Source organism: Lissotriton vulgaris, chromosome 10 (assembly GCF_964263255.1).
Source record: "Lissotriton vulgaris chromosome 10, aLisVul1.2, whole genome shotgun sequence".
NCBI lineage: Eukaryota > Metazoa > Chordata > Amphibia > Caudata > Salamandridae > Lissotriton > Lissotriton vulgaris.
Window position 1 is genome coordinate 771,811,814 of NC_141698.1, and position 16,748 is coordinate 771,828,561.

The 16,748-nt window shown below is 42.5% G+C and overlaps 1 protein-coding gene across 1 annotated transcript in view; it reads right to left on the reverse strand.

Moving 5' to 3' along the window:
• OSBPL3 (oxysterol binding protein like 3) overlaps positions 1-16,748 on the reverse strand; it is a 909,495-nt gene that overhangs the window by 307,020 nt on the left and 585,727 nt on the right. The window contains exon 13 of the mRNA XM_086941688.1: positions 10,563-10,693. Coding sequence (XP_086797814.1) covers positions 10,563-10,693 — 131 coding nt within the window. The remainder of the gene's footprint in view (positions 1-10,562; positions 10,694-16,748) is intronic.

Sequence of the window (16,748 nt, forward strand, 5' to 3'; positions counted from 1 at the left end):
GTTACACACATTACCTCTGGTTTCTTCAACCACACCTTTCTCCACCAAATCATAGATAATTGCTAAAAGAGCTCTTTCGCCATCACAGGAAATTTTGTACTGAGGAATGCGAGGTAATTTAGCATTCGACTTAAGGGAAACAACGTAGGGTGGAATCTGCAAGAGACCAACATCATTGGGACCTGTAGCCCAAAGTGTATCAGGGAGAGAACGCAGTTCCAGTGGAAGGCGATCCTTAGACAGATACATCGGGGAAATGACTTTCTTACCCACCGTAAGATGTACTCCCGAAGGAGAACAAGGTAATGTTGCATGCAATCTTTTCAACAAGTCCAAACCCAACAGATTCTCGCCACAGCCAGTCGTTAGAATAAGGGGAGTCTCCAATTTACAGGGACCAATAGAAAGAGGCAAAGGACAAGAAACCGGGTTACGAACTGGGGCGCCAGAAAATCCTACTGAAACATTGGTCAAGCCAGACAAAGGTGCGCCGGGGAGTTTAGAGTGCATGATAGAACTCTTTGCTGCACCAGTATCCAAAAGAAAAGGTTCTGCCACACCTGATGTAATCACTTCAACATAAGGTCCACTCTGGTCTACTGAAACTGACACTACCCCCCCCCCCTTTGTCCATGGCTATCCTAACTATCATTAAAACCAGCACTCTCACTTCCAACATAATAATCATCAGTGTAGTACTGAGCGGACTGGACGGTCGGAACATTCTGTTGGTCAAAATAATTCATAGAATTCAGAGGGGAAAAGGAACGTTCATTCTGGGGAAACGTACCACGTCCCCTACCCCTAGGTACTTGTTGGAAGCCACCACGACCTCTCAGACCAGACATACCATTTGTACGCTGTAGCAAGATCGGGCAACTATTCTTGAAGTGACCTTCTTCTTTACAATAAGCACACTTATTAGGGCCTAGCGGGAGTCGCAAAGCAAAAGACTCAGGCTTCTGCAACAGTTTCTGAAACTGTGGGGGTTGCTGAAACTGGGAAGGTTGATGAAACTGACACTGATTAGGGCGAGGCGGATAAGCCTGCTGCAGAAGAACTTTCGTTTTTAATTCTCTAGTCTTCTTCTCTACTTTATCCTTCTCATCTTTATCTCTATTCTCAAAGTATTGTGCAGTAGCCAATATCTGGGCCGAAGAAGAACCAGCCCATGAACTCTCAGAGTCCTTTAACTTATTAGAAAGTTCAGGAAGTAAATTAAAAACAAACTTATCTACAAACAACCTGACCACCTTCTGTACTCCTGTCCTGACCTCTATGATCAATGAATGTTTCCTCAAACCTAGTGAAGAAATCAGACACACTCTCTTCTTTCTTTTGTTTGCATGCCGCTAACTTGTCCCAATTAATCCGCAGAGGAGGCATCATAGTTTTCATTAAATTAATAATCCTACCAGGTAGTTCTGCAACTAAGGGTTCAGGTTTGGCACCTCCTACCTGCCGATCATCTGCAGCAGTAATATTAACCCACGTATCTCCTAACTCTGGCACGTGCGCCTCATGACGGATCTTCTCCCTCAAGGGTCGAGGAACTACATTACCCATCAACATATCTATGTCAGCTAATTTCATAACACACGCATCAACTGTCTGAGACAACTCCTTATAATAACCAGCAGGATTTTTACGGGGTTCAGGCAAGGTCTGCTTAAGAGCCAGGACATCAGCTCTCTTCCAAGGGACATGCAATCACACTCGCTGAAAATGAGCCGGTGCAGCCGCAATACCATGAGCGGCATCAGCCACAACTGCCACTCTCCATGCAGGGGGAACCTCTCTCATAGGATACTGCTTCACTTTTCTCCTAATAGAAGGGTCAGGTTCGAACAATGACTGAGGTGGAAGTCTAGACCTAAAAGTGAGTATTGTCTCTACCGCTTCCTCAACATCTGAACCCACTATCGTCCCTTTAGCAAATTCAGACTGAACATTAAGCAATTCCAGTGGAATTGAACCCAACTCATTATCTTCCCACTCCTGGCAAAGGAAGGTACACAGGACATCAAAAACATACCTTTGTTTTGGTGCCTACCACTGTAGGAAGATATCCATAACCACTTGTGGACTGTACTTGGAGGTATTCGAAACCAATCTACGAGCAACTAGATCTAACACTGCCCGCTCTTCAGAACCAGGGAGCTGACTAAGTCTCTGCCTACGTTCAGAAACAGGGGTCATATTCAGTGACCCAAAGAAAGGAGACAAAAGACTAGTGACAGTCTCAGTCATTCGTTGCCGAGCAGAAGGAGAAGAAGTTGACATGAGGACAGTAGACAAAGTGTTTTGAGGTGACAGACATAGGGACAGAAATAAGAGAAGTCGAAGATAAAGGAGTGTAAGGCAAAGGAGTTTGAGGCAAGGCTGGTGGCAAGGCTGGCGGCCCTGGAAGGGGCTGCGCCGGGGGAGGAAGAACCACCTGTGAAGCAACGGTTGGCTGAACGACAACAGGGGGTTGAACGACAACAAGGGGTGCAACAACTGGAGGTAACGGAGGTGCAGTAGCACCCTGCACATAAGGGGGTGGTTATCTCAGTAAATGAGACATCAAAGGATCCTTTTCAGGGTCTTCAGTCACATTTGAAAGGGGAGGTGGCAAAGCCGTGTAACATTTGTCAATGGCCATGCAATGTTGTCTATCTAAAACTTCAATCGCACGATCTTCTTCATCTTCCTTAAACTGCCTAGCAGCTTGCATTACCGGTATATTCCTTTCCTTACTATCTCTTAGCTTGCTTAATTTCTCGCTGTTTGGCTTCCTTTACGCCAAAGGTGGAAAGAGTCAAACATCGCCGGCCGGGCTTTCTTCCTAAATAGCGCAACTTCTAGGTTATCTAAAACATCTGATTCAAAACTACCACGTTGGGGCCATCGTAAAACACCATCTTTCCTTGAATATATCTTTCCATTCCGCAAAAAAAAATCCCGCATACCATCACTCCGCATTTTTAAGTCCGCAAAAACCATTACTCCTCAAGCCATGATTCCGCAAATTTTCACAACGCATATGACTTCACTCCGCATGCAATTATAACGCAAATGCATGTGTGGTGAAGTCATATACTTTGTAAAAGTACTTTAACATTAAAAATATATATATATATATATATATATATATATATATATACACACACACACATATATATTTTTAAATAAAATGAAGAATTATTTCTTTAAAATTACATTATATTTAGAACTATATTAATAATACACATATATATATATATATATATATATATATATATATATCGCATACAAGTTGTCCTGTCGCAGCGGGAGCACGCTTCAGCCGGTGCCAGCGAAGGGACCAGGGCAGTGTCCCGTTTTCAGCATGGAGTACCAATAACTCGCCGCACACGCCTTGATGTTGGTTGCAGTTTCTTTATTTCAAAACGTGACAAACACCCGAAACGCGTGTTTGTCACGTTTTGAAATAAAGAAACTGCAACCAACATCAAGGCCTGTGCAGTGAGTTATTGGTACTATATATCGCTTCTGGGAACTTTGTTATTGTGATATATATATATATATATATATATATATATACACACCCTAAAAACTAATTCCACCCTAGTCCCTTTAAATACCCCAGCACCCTTAAACACTAACCCATCCTGACCCTAAAAATACCCCTGTACCCCAAAATCCAAACATACCCTTGAACCCTAAAAGTACCCCTGTTCCCCAAAACCCAAAACAACCCCTAAACCCTAAAAATACCCCTGTACCCCAAAACCTTAAACAACCTGTGAACCCTAAAAATACCCCTGTACCCCAAAACCCAAAACAACCCCTGAACCCTAAAAATACCCCTGTACCCCAAAACCCAAAACCCCTGAACCCTAAAAATACCCCTGTACCCCAAAACCCAAAACAAACCCTGAACCCTAGAAATACCCCTGTACCCCAAAACCCAAAACAACCCCTGAACCCCAAAAATACCCCTGTACCCCAAAACCACCCCTGAACCCCCAAAATACCCCTGTACCCCAAAACCCAAAACAACCCCTGAACCCCAAAAATACCCCTGTACCCCAAAACCACCCCTGAACCCCCAAAATACCCCTGTACCCCAAAACACAAAACAAACCCTGAACCCTAGAAATACCCCTGTACCCCAAAACCCAAAACAACCCCTGAACCCCAAAAATACCCCTGTACCCCAAAACCCAAAACAATCCCTGAACCCTAAAAATACCCCTGTACCCCAAAACCCAAAACAACCCCTAAACCCTAAAAATACCCCTGTACCCCAAAACCCCAAACAACCTGTGAACCCTAAAAATACCCCTGTACCCCAAAACCCAAAACAACCCCTGAACCCTAAAAATACCCCTGTACCCCAAAACCCAAAACCCCTGAACCCTAAAAATACCCCTGTACCCCAAAACCCAAAACAAACCCTGAACCCTAGAAATACCCCTGTACCCCAAAACCCAAAACAACCCCTGAACCCCAAAAATACCCCTGTACCCCAAAACCACCCCTGAACCCCCAAAATACCCCTGTACCCCAAAACCCAAAACAACCCCTGAACCCCAAAAATACCCCTGTACCCCAAAACCACCCCTGAACCCCAAAAATACCCCTGTACCCCAAAACCACCCCTGAACCCCCAAAATACCCCTGTACCCAAAAACACAAAACAAACCCTGAACCCTAGAAATACCCCTGTACCCCAAAACCCAAAACAACCCCTGAACCCCAAAAATACCCCTGTACCCCAAAACCCAAAACAATCCCTGAACCCTAAAAATACCCCTGTACCCCAAAACCCAAACCTACCCCTGAACCCTAAAAATACCCCTGAACCCCAAAACCCAAAACAACCCCTGAACCCTAAAAATACCCCTGTACCCCAAAACCCAAAACAACCCCTGAACCGCAAATATACCCCTGTACCCCAAAAGACAAAACGACCCCTGAACCCTAAAAATACCCCTGTACCCCAAAACCCAAAACAACCCCTGAACCCTAAAAATACCCCTGTACCCCAAAACCCAAAACAACCCCTGAACCCCAAAAATACCCCTGTACCCCAAAACACAAAACCACCCCTGAACCCTAAAAATACCCCTGTATCCCAAAACCCAAAACAACCCCTGAACCCTAAAAATACCCCTGTACCCCAAAACCCAAACCTACCCCTGAACCCTAAAAATACCCCTGTACCCCAAAACCCAAAACAACCCCTGAACCCTAAAAATACCCCTGTACCCCAAAACCCAAAACAACCCCTGAACCCTAAAAATACCCCCGTACCCCAAAACCCAAACCTACCCCTGAACCCTAAAAATACCCCTGTACCCCAAAACCCAAAACAACCCCTGAACCCTAAAAATACCCCTGTACCCCAAAACCCAAACCTACCCCTGAACCCTAAAAATACCCCTGTACCCCAAAACCCAAAACAACCCCTGAACCCTAAAAATACCCCTGTACCCCAAAACCCAAAACAACCCCTGAACCCTAAAAATACCCCTGTTTCCCAAAACCCAAACATAACCCTGAAAATACCCCTGTACCTCAAAACCCAAAACAACCCCTGAACCCTAAAAATACCCCTGTACCCCAAAACCCAAAACAACCCCTGAACCCTAAAAATACCCCTGTACCCCAAAACGCAAACCTACCCCTGAACCCTAAAAATACCCCTGTACCCCAAAATGCAAACCTACCCCTGAACCCTAAAAATACCCCTGTACCCCTTAACCCTTAAATACCCCTGCACCCCATAACCCAAACCCACCCTTAAAATACCCCTGAACCCAAAAAAAACCATATACTTACCTAAAAACATATACTTTTACCAATCATGCTTTGACAATGATTTTCGTCATAAAAGCATGCGAGATAAAAGCATATAATATATAAAGGCATGCGGTATAAAAAAATGCGGAGTAAAGGTACCTGCGTTCTAATGGTATGAGGAGTGAATGTATGCGTAGTAAAAAATGCGGAGTGACGGTATTTTACCTCTTTCCTTGTATAACGGACCCATACTTCATTAAAGGTAATGGGACCTACACCATGCTGATGTGTTGCGGTCACAGTTGCGTGGTGCATACGGCCAGCCTGTGATCCTCCAACTTTTGTACATGTACAAGGCACATAGTGCCCATAAGTGTCATATTGTGCAGTGTAGGTTGTAATCCACTGTGAGAGAATGTCTGGTAAGCGGGGTGCAAGGGGTTCCCGCATGGAGCTCATGTTTCAGACCATGATGCGCAGAATGTCGGCGATAACCAGGAGATTAGGGAAAGTGGATCAGTTGGGGAAGACCGTCGCGGAAATGGGAGAGAGGCTTGACTGCAGTGGAGAGGGGCGGAGTCAGTTAGGGCGTTGAACCACTCGGTAAAGAGAGTCAACAACAAGATAGAGATGTTCAGGATATCTCACTTACAGAGTATTCCGCAAGGGTGCATCTGGGGGTATCACTTTTACTTGCAGGATGGGGTCCACTTGAGGCAGGCAATCGCTTATTTACAAGGAACATACTAGCATGGTTAGAAAGTTTCGCGAGGTAGGTATGACCTTTCAGTGTAGGAGGTTTGGGGGGGGCAGATAGTCTGTCAACTATGCTGGCCTGTGGCGGTAACGTCATGATCGGTGAGCAGCAATTTAAGGTCCTTAGGGGGCGGCAACATTTTCGAATGGGGTCGCCCAGGGGGAGGGGCCAATGATCTCTACTAGAACTTCAGGGGCAGGATATCCGCAGGCTCGGAAGGGTGCGGGGGAGGGTGTAGTGTAGTTCCTGTATTCCCAATAGGCTCTGCACATTGGAATAACAAACAGCAGTGTAGACGGAGGTCATCTAGGTCTCTACTGACTATGTTAGACTTAATTAGTTTTGCCAGCTAGCTCAGAGGTCACTAGAAACTTTCTCGATTGTACCGGAAAGGGTTAACCGTCCTGATTTAGACAAGAAGGGATTAGTTTGACAACCGCATAAACATGACAACTTTGCTCCCTCAGAATAAAGAGTGTATCTCTAGAGTCGTGTGAAAACAATAGACAGCTATTTCACTCAGTCAATCGTGCATGCTTAATTTCACCAGAGTGCAGAGCAATAGAGAGACGGGCGTTTTCAATAAAAGGTGTTATTTTATTGAGAAGTCTTCTTTCTCATGCAAGAGAAATGAATCGCCACAATTGCAATACTTATTATTAAGTAAAGTGCGTACAGTAAAAGTAGTATTATGAAATAATTCTGTAAAAGCATTGATATGGTTTCTTAGCCATATGATACTTTAAAATGGATAAAATATGGTGCTTCTAAGATACGCCTACCCCGGTGTACCTGACCTAAGCCTAATACGTGGGAAGGAGTAAGTAAGTTGCAGTTTTAAGTTAAGTTAGGTTAGGTTTTTGCCAAGTATCGGAATCAAGAATTCTCTCTAAGGTTTTACTCCGCTCCGTACCTTGGTTATAGAATGAAGGAGGTCTTGTATCTCGCTTCTCAAGAATCGATCTCCCAGCAACCCGCGAGGGTGACTTGGGAACACCGGAGCTGGATTTTCTTCGGCTGGAGAAAAAGACAGCGTCTCTCTCAGTGCGTCGAAGGGAGGGGCGTTTTCCTTTGGCTCTGGCAACAGCTGGGCTCTCGGGCAAGTAGAACGTCGCTCCACTCCCCACCACCGTGTGTTTGCTTAAGGCAACGTTGGTATATTTATACCTGAAAGGTGCCGGGTTTGACGTAAGGTTGGACATAAGACGTCACTAAGAACTAACAGTTCTTTCTGGACTCCAGGAGTTCTTGTGCAAATCAAAACAAAAGCAGGGGGAATTCCCGGGCTGCTGGAGGCTTGGTTTGTTTAAAGAACGCGTTGTGCTTTCTAGGAGTCTATGGGTGTAGCCTTGCCGTGCTTTGGACTGCATGGGCTATTACTAAATATGGACATGATTCTTATGCCCGCCTGATTTAGTCTAGAATTCTATTGCGATTATAATTATGTTCATTAGGTTCTTAGTGAATTAACTTTCAAGGTATAGGTGTACCTTAATCACCAGTTACCACAATAACAACTTTTTATATTTGGCAAGTGAGTTAAATATGGGTGCTCCAGGTTAACCAAAAGCCTAGTTTTTTTCATACGACTGATTAATCAACAAGCAGCTTCGACCCCGTTTCATCGATGCCTTTAGATGTGATCTCCTGGAACGTGACCGGCTTGCAGTATAAATTGCATAATCCTGACTGGTTGCAGCTAGTGGAGCAGGATGACATTATTTGAGGTCAAGGGACATGGTCACCAGACCTGTATTGTACATCCTATTACGAAATGTTATTATTTAAGCTCCATTAACCATTTGAATTGTTGTTGATCAATTTTTATCATAATATTTTTGATCCTTCCATGACAAAGAACATGGATGAGTTGGAGGATAATTTATGCAAAGTTGAGAACAGTCCTAACAAGGAGTTGTTAATAATATGGATAGGGGATTTTAATGTATGCACCCATGACCCCAAAATCATGATGATCTGTGGTCTCTGGGATGATATAAGTTTGCCAGTAAAACATTTTAGACACACCCCTGATGGAGATGACCTGAACAGAGTAGATTTCTCTAAAAATCAGTTTTTTTGCCCAGGATTATACTCCCTCTGATTACAGGGCTGTCTGTTCCAACAGTTGTTGGCACTGGTTCATGCACAGCAATTGACCATATGTTATTCTATAGGGATCTAGAATCGGTTTTCATTAAATACGAGGTAGTGATAAGTTGTATAAGTGACCATAACCGCCTTTCTTTGGGGCTAGAAATGGACCTTGGTAACAAAGGTATCAATGCTACACACAAACTTGAATATACAAAGAATAGGGGTGTGTGCATCAAATGGAACCAGATCAATAAGGATCTATTTTTGAGGGACTTCGTGACTGATAACCAAGCTTTAATCAACACTGCTTTACATCACAATAGACCTCCTAGTGACATTATCCAAGCATACACTTTTGACCATGTACATTGCAGCACAATTAACTAAGAATGTTTTTGTGGACAGGACTTGCCCAAGTTGGTTTAATCAATCTTGTTCTAAAGCCCACAAAACTCCCAAAATGGCACTTAGGAAACAACCCAGGTAAAGCTAGGAGTAGTTAAGGCTAGGAAAGCTTATAAAGTAGCTATTGAAACCAGGAAGGTTGAACTTCGGAATAAGGTGTGGGAAGACCTTGAGGTTGTGAACAACTTGAAGGATCCCAGTTTCTTCTGTAAAGTTGTAAATTGCTCTTTCTTTTCAAGTCATGATAGCCCGCAGGTAGTTGCAATTATCACCGCAAAAGCTTGAGTAGCACATATTTCCAAGATTTAGAGCCAGAACAGCTAATGGGCTACAGATACTTTTAGAAGCTTTTAATACGCTCATGGTTGATTTGGGGTGAAGGACAAATTTAACAAAGTCACCTTGAAATTCTAATAATACCCAAACATTCAGGAATCTAATAAAATTGTAGGAAAAAAAAACATGCAAATGAGCAAATTTCCAACTTCTCGAATTCCGTCTCTACTTTTGTGATTCCTTCATGATTTCTGTTATGACCCAGAGAATTTGTGGATTACTTATTTACGGTATAACTGACATAACAAAAATAACTTTTGACAGAACGTAGAAAGTGCAGGTCTCGTTGCATTGTGAATTATTTCTAAACAAAGCCCTGCATAGACCATAAAATCAAGTATTCTTGTGAGAAGGCAAAGTGCTATCTGCAGCCAAAACTTACTGCGGGCCCCTGTGGATGCAGCTTCTGTTTCTATCAGTTGCCGACTATACCTGTTTCTCAGTTTTTTTGAAAAATGTACTTAAGAGAAAGAGAGAGAGAGCATGGCATCTGACACCATCTAGTAGTCTGGCCAAATAAGCTACCTCGTTATTAATTAAGACAGCAGGTTTGATTACAATCGGAAATCTATAAATAAATGTAGCTGAGTGTGGGCCATGAAAGCACAGGACGGGGGTATGATACACCCTCTGCTCACCTCTTGGTGTGACTTCTTGGACCCAAAAATAAAGAGGATTTGACACACTCTAGAATCTCAAATCCAAGACAGATGTGCCTTTGAGCAAGCAATCTAAGTTTTTAGCGATACATGAAGACCAGCTTGCAGGTGCAAGGCTCAGTTGGGAAGGCCAACCAAGACTTCTAGGTATCTGGTTCAGGTGGGATGCCAAAAGGTTTGTGTTACTGTTACAGCTTTTGACAGTCTAATTGCCAAGTATCACAGCAAGCTAGTCTCATTTTCATTTGTGAAACATTGAGCAGGCCGCCAGTTTGCCTGAACCAGGTTTCCTCAGGTATAAATGCTCAGTATATCGTAACATATTAATGTATCACATATTTCAAAAGACAGGTAAGATTTAATAAAATACTTTTAAATGTTTTGCTTTAAATAGAGTTGAAATTGTGAGAAATTGGCACAGTTTCTCAAAGTCTCTAAACCCAAAAACGAAACAATATGAACTCCTTAAGTTATGTGAGAGAACTTGCTTTAAATGAAAACTCCTCCAAACACACTACTGAAATAGGACGCAGGCTTACCGACGCAAGAGCGTTTTTCAGACCAACAGTCTGAGCAGAGGGAGAAGAACAGGTGTCATGATCCAGCATCTGCTTCAGCTTCTCTCTCTCAGTTGACACAGTATTGAAGGAAGCCCTCAAGGTGACGTAAACTGCAAGAAGAACAATGGAGACAATGTAAGTCAAGCTACAGGCCACTGCAAGGACCACTGCACAACCAAACAATAAATAATAAAAAAACATATTAAAATCGCTTCAGCGACTTGGATCAGACACAACACTTCCCTCTTCCTCCAAGCTAATGGAAAGTCCTCTGTGGCTTGGAGGAGACAGGAGTATGATTGGCTCAATATTAAAAGAAACTGCTTTGGAACCACAGACAAAGGAGCACTCTGGCCTGGACAAAGACCCATACCAAAATACAACCCCCTGTTTCCCTAGGATTACATCCTTTTGTTGCTATCTAGATCAGTGTTGAGGTCAACCATAGTAAACAGTATAGATGTAGCTTTGGGAAATCTTCAGCAAATGGAATGCAGAACGAGTAACCATAAAAGCCCACCATAAACTGCTTGTCTTTGTTCCTACTTGCCAAAACCTCTTCCCACACTACAGGAAACTATCCAGAGAAGCCTAAAGATCTGCATGAAGGAGGTTGCCGCCAGTTAAAGAACAAGGTCTAGTTAGGGATACATAACTGAAAGAACTGAACTTAGTGTATGTGCCTAGTGCCGAACACTTGCAGAAGGCATTGGGTGAAACCTACAAGGCTGCCCAGCAGATCTCATACAGATAAACGTTTCACAGAATGCTGGTGACAAACATTTTACCTAAATGTTAGTGTATGAATATCACGTTGAAGAGGGATTCTGCCACCGCCCTAAAGCAAAATTACCCCAGTGTACAATGGACAAATCAGAGAGCAAATGAATCCTTGGGAGCAAGTTGCCTTTGATAGGATGACTACGAATGACATAATTCCTATTGGGGTTAATAGGTGATCTAAAGTCGAATCTTGATGATTGAACTTCTTTTCAGCTTTGGGAAGTGAGCAAATGTTTTTCATAATTTCTAACCATTGCAGAAGACAATGAATACTTTAACATTAGCATTTTAATATTAAACTGTGTTCTTTCTAAGAATGATATACAGTTTTATTTTTTGGGATAAGTATTATCACCTCATACTACCTGCTTCAGTTGCCAGACTAATGTTGATGCTTATCTCCAGTCTAAATTAAAAACAGAGGAAATCTTGGTGTTGAGCCAGAAGAGCTGCAGTTTAGTAACATATTTTGTTATACCTGCTCTGTTGCAATCACAGCGCCTCGTAAATTTGCATATTAGGTCTTCAGGGCCTTTAGGAAACTACAGAAAACCTCGCTCTTCTAACAAGTCTCCTGCGTTCGTTGATGTGTCCTAAGCACGGAGATACCCTTATGGGGTGATTCATGCGCTCTATAAATAAATTAATAAATACATAAAAATAAATATTTATTTTGTAGCATGTGTGGGTTGTGCAGCGCTTGGACTTCAATAACCTGTGACAAGTTAATTAAAATACTTCAGATTACTAACGAGTTATATGTATCCCTAGCTACTGAGAACTCACATAACTCAGTGGCATTATCACATGGGTGTTGCTCATGCTTTTTTGAACAACTGAAAAGCAGGCTCTTAACTTCCACATTATCAATAGTGTCATCCTGTCTAGCAGTAATATACTTCTTAATCGTTATTCTGAGATGGAGGTGTATCAGAAATTAAGAAAGTTGGTTAATAGTTTAACTGAGTTTTCTAGTCCTCCCATGCCTAGAGGTTGATGGGACCTGGTTGATCTAAAGAATCTGTTTAACTATGAACAATAATGACCCAATGGATGGGAAGTCATGAAGAATTATTGTCAGGTCTTCTATTTCACCCAAGCAATGTTTAGTGAGAAGTTATAGACTGCAGAAGCTTCTTTTCTGGGACTACGTAAGCAAAATGTTTCAAGCACTTTCAGTTGCAAATCACAAGGATGTATTGGGACAATGTCAAACACCCATCAATCAGTCTCCTATATGGCACTTAATGCACGAAGTAATTAGCATCAATAGCCCAGGATGAAGGGTGGGACAATAATAATGGGATGTATGGTGGGAGGGAAAATATTCAGAGACAAGCAAGGATCATTGTAGAGCTTGATGGGACATCAAGTTTAACAACAGCAATTTCATTGATTTGACTATACAAACTAAAGGCATTTAAAATCATGAAGCATGCTATGCTTTGAAGTATCCTATGGCACATATATGTTGTTGGGATGTTTTTTCTTTATAAAAGGCCACACTGTCAACGAGTTTAGCACCAGAGATGACAGGTCATAAAATTAAGAAGTTGAGCACTTCCTTCAACTCAAGACTCTCAGAAGGGAACATTAGATATACGAATCCGCATTGGTAAACGTGTGTGAGAACTGGACCAGTTCTTAATTAAATAGGCAGACAAGCAAGAAATAGACATCAATTCGAGCACTACTTACGAGGAATATGCAGATGAGGGTCCAAATTAAGGTTAACGACAAACAGTGTGACTTTAGAGTTTCCGACAATAAAAATTATTACTAATAGGGGGCAGTGCACCATTCAGAGAGGCAATGGTATTTGTCATGAAACAAAGAACTTTTTGGAATATGGACGCTTATCACGAGTCAGTTACTTAACACCGGTTCTCCTCCACGTCTCATTTGGAATACAGTTCACATCTTAGAGCTATAACATTGCATCAGAAATGGCACAGTGACTTGGCTTAGCATTTAATGAAATTAAAATGTCATGCTAAATTTCCAATGCAAATTCTGACCATCCACCACCATGGAAAGGTGTCATAATGCAAACGCTGTTCCTGCTGGTATAACCAGCTCCGAAAATGCTCAGAGGCAGAGGGGATTGAAGGATTGTACAAGTGTGCATCTACCAAAGAAAAGACACGAAAAGGACAAGAGTTACTTCTTAGAATGTTTTCCTGAGAAGAAATAGTAGATTCCACATCAATGTCTATACCATGTTAACAGTGCAATAACGGTTGGCACGTTGGCAAACTATATAAGCTATTGACAGCTACCTCATCCTGATCATTTGGTGAGGAGTGTAAAACAGATGGCACCATGTGAAGGCTACTACATAATGTATTCAACCACAAGCTCATTCCTACCATTTTGTTACGCAAGTATAATACTGATCAGCAGGCCTGTGTAGGCTAATGCAGAACGCATTGACAACTACCTGGTCTGTCATATAGTGATGACAGTGCAATACCGATGAGCATACTCACTGGCAAACTATGTCATCTATTGTATAATGTAATGACATGTGCCTCATCCCGGTGAACTAGTAATAAAACACCCAGGTTATCCACACTCTTGAAGGGCTTCATCCTGATAGGTTAATACAGGTAACTATCGCTGCTAATAATAAAGTCCAGCTGTGCATTCTTACACTGCAGTAAGCCAAAACATGAGCAACTTTCAAACATACACATAATTGGACACATTAGGGAAAAAATAAAAACTTCATGTGCAGATAAGGTCCTTGTGAAAGAGCAGAATTGTCCTATGACGTGTGCTGTGGTGGGTAGAAGATAATTGTTAATTATGTGCAGCTCTGCAAATATCAGCTAGGCACGTGGCATTATTATTATCTGCCTGGCTCTCAAAAAGACGTGCGTGTGTGTGTATATTTTACCTACTAGCGATTGTCAGTAGGTAGTTATAGCTTGCACATGGAAAGTTTTGGGGTGATCTGTCAAGAGGGGACCGAAAAAAAGTGGGTGGGGGTCAAAAAAGTGTTAATTCCCATAGAGATTGTAGTTGCGACTACAGCCTAAACCTCTGGCTAAAATGACACCGAATTCGGCAGAAAAGCAGCTCTTGGTCAGGAAACAACCCTTATTGTTATTTGGTGTAAATCCGTCCAGTAGTTTGAGACATTGAAGAAAATTCAAATGTGTAAATGTAGGGACACAGTCCCTTCATGACCCGGGCGTGGTGCGTTGTGGATCCATGCACCAGGGGCGATGCGGTTATTGGCTGCTCTGAATAGAACATTGCACACACCCTTTTGTAGAGCAGAACTGTGTCTCCAGGGAATGATGTATGAAGACAAAAAGTATAGAAAGGGTCAGGGTAGGGGTACCCTGACCCCATGGATGTACTGTAGGTGTGTATAAGAGACGGTTTGAGTTTTTCAAAGCTGTTAGTTTTTTTCTTCCCCGTGGATGGATTCTCGACTCCATTACGGAACTCAGCGCGGCACCCCCATGTAAAAAAGCTGTCACACATTATTTGTACACAATCAATGATCCATTGAGGCACTTATACATCCACACACTCTGCCGCTTAGAAGGTCATGAACCCAGTCAGAGACCCACTCACAGACTCTCAGACATGTGCTCACTCAGTCTCACACATCCACTTACAGACCTACTCATGCACCCACTCACAGACCCTCTGAGATTTACAAACTCACTCACAGGCTCACTCAAATACGTGTGCACCATTCACAGACTCACTCAGACACTCATGCATGCACTCACAGACTCACTCAGAGACTCATCAACTTACATACCTATTCAGACAATCATGCACCCACTCACAGACTCTCTCAGATATTTACACACCTACTCAGAGACTTACACACCCACTCATAGGCCTAATCAGAAATTACACACCCACCAATCCACTAAGACTCATGCACCAACCAACAGACCCACTCACACTCATGCACCAACTCACAAATCCACTGAGAGACTAATACAAACACACACCCAGTCAAAAATGTATGCACCCACTCAGACACATCCACCCACTCAGACCCACTCAGAGACTCATGCATCCACTCACAGACCTACTCAGACTCACACAACCACTGGCAGACCCAGGGATATACTTATGCAGCCACTCCCACGCAAAGATGAACACACCCACTCATACACCGATTGAAACACTCACTCACAGACCCAACTAAGACACTGATGCACTCACTCACAAACTCACTCTCAAAGGTTACAGTTAGGTAAGAAAATTATAAAAACCTTAGAAATTCTCTTTAAAAAAACAAAGGTTACAGGGATGTTATAGTTAGGAAATAGGATTAAAAAACCTAAGCAATTCACTGAAAAAAACAAAGGTTGGAGTTACGTTATAGTTAGGTTCACATTTTATTTACAAAACAAGAAAACTTCAGCAGTTATAGTTACCTAAGCCATCTATAACTTACAACGCCTCATCGCAGTGCTTATGACCTCACATATTACATCAATCATGACATGGTCAGTGACATCTATGATAACATCTCAAATTACATCACTGATGAGATCACTGGTGACATTATCCACGGAACTACTCACACACCCATTCACACCCCATGGAAAGTCTCATACTCACACACAACCACTCACATACCCCTACAAGCACTCACACCCCAACTCTGATCCATAGAGCCACTCACACATCCACCAATACAGCCACTCTCACATCCAGTCATACATATAGAAACTTACACACCCACTCATACACCCATACAGTCAGTCACTCATCCACCTACTCACTCACCCATACAGTCACTCACCCAGCCACTTACTCGCCTATAGTTACTCACACACCCACGCACTTACTCGTACATATACTAACACATGTACTCACTCACCTATACAGTCACTGACACAAGCACACACATAGCCATATAGCCACTCTCACATTTACCATACAGTCACACCCACACTCTCCCATACAACACTTATGCACCCACTCACTCACCGATACAGCCACTCACACACCCCATCACTCACCTATACCTCCTCTCACATACCCACTCACTCACCTATACACCATTGACACACATACTTTTAGAAAACACTCACAATTAACTCACAATCACTGCATGATGCCATCAGTGAGGTCATTTGAAACATCATCATTGATGTCATCGGTGATGCCACTGACCAGGTCATGAGAGCTGTAATATGCGAGGCCATAAGCAGTGCATTGCAGGGGCGTAAGTTATAGTTAGGTCAGGTAACTATAACTGCTGAAATTCTATGGTTTTATTTGAGTGAAATGTGAGCCTAACTATAACGTCCCTGTAACCTTTAAGTTTTTCATTTTTTTATTTCTTAACTATAATGTTCCTGTAACCTTTAGTTTTTAAGGGTTTTGAAGCTAGGGTGG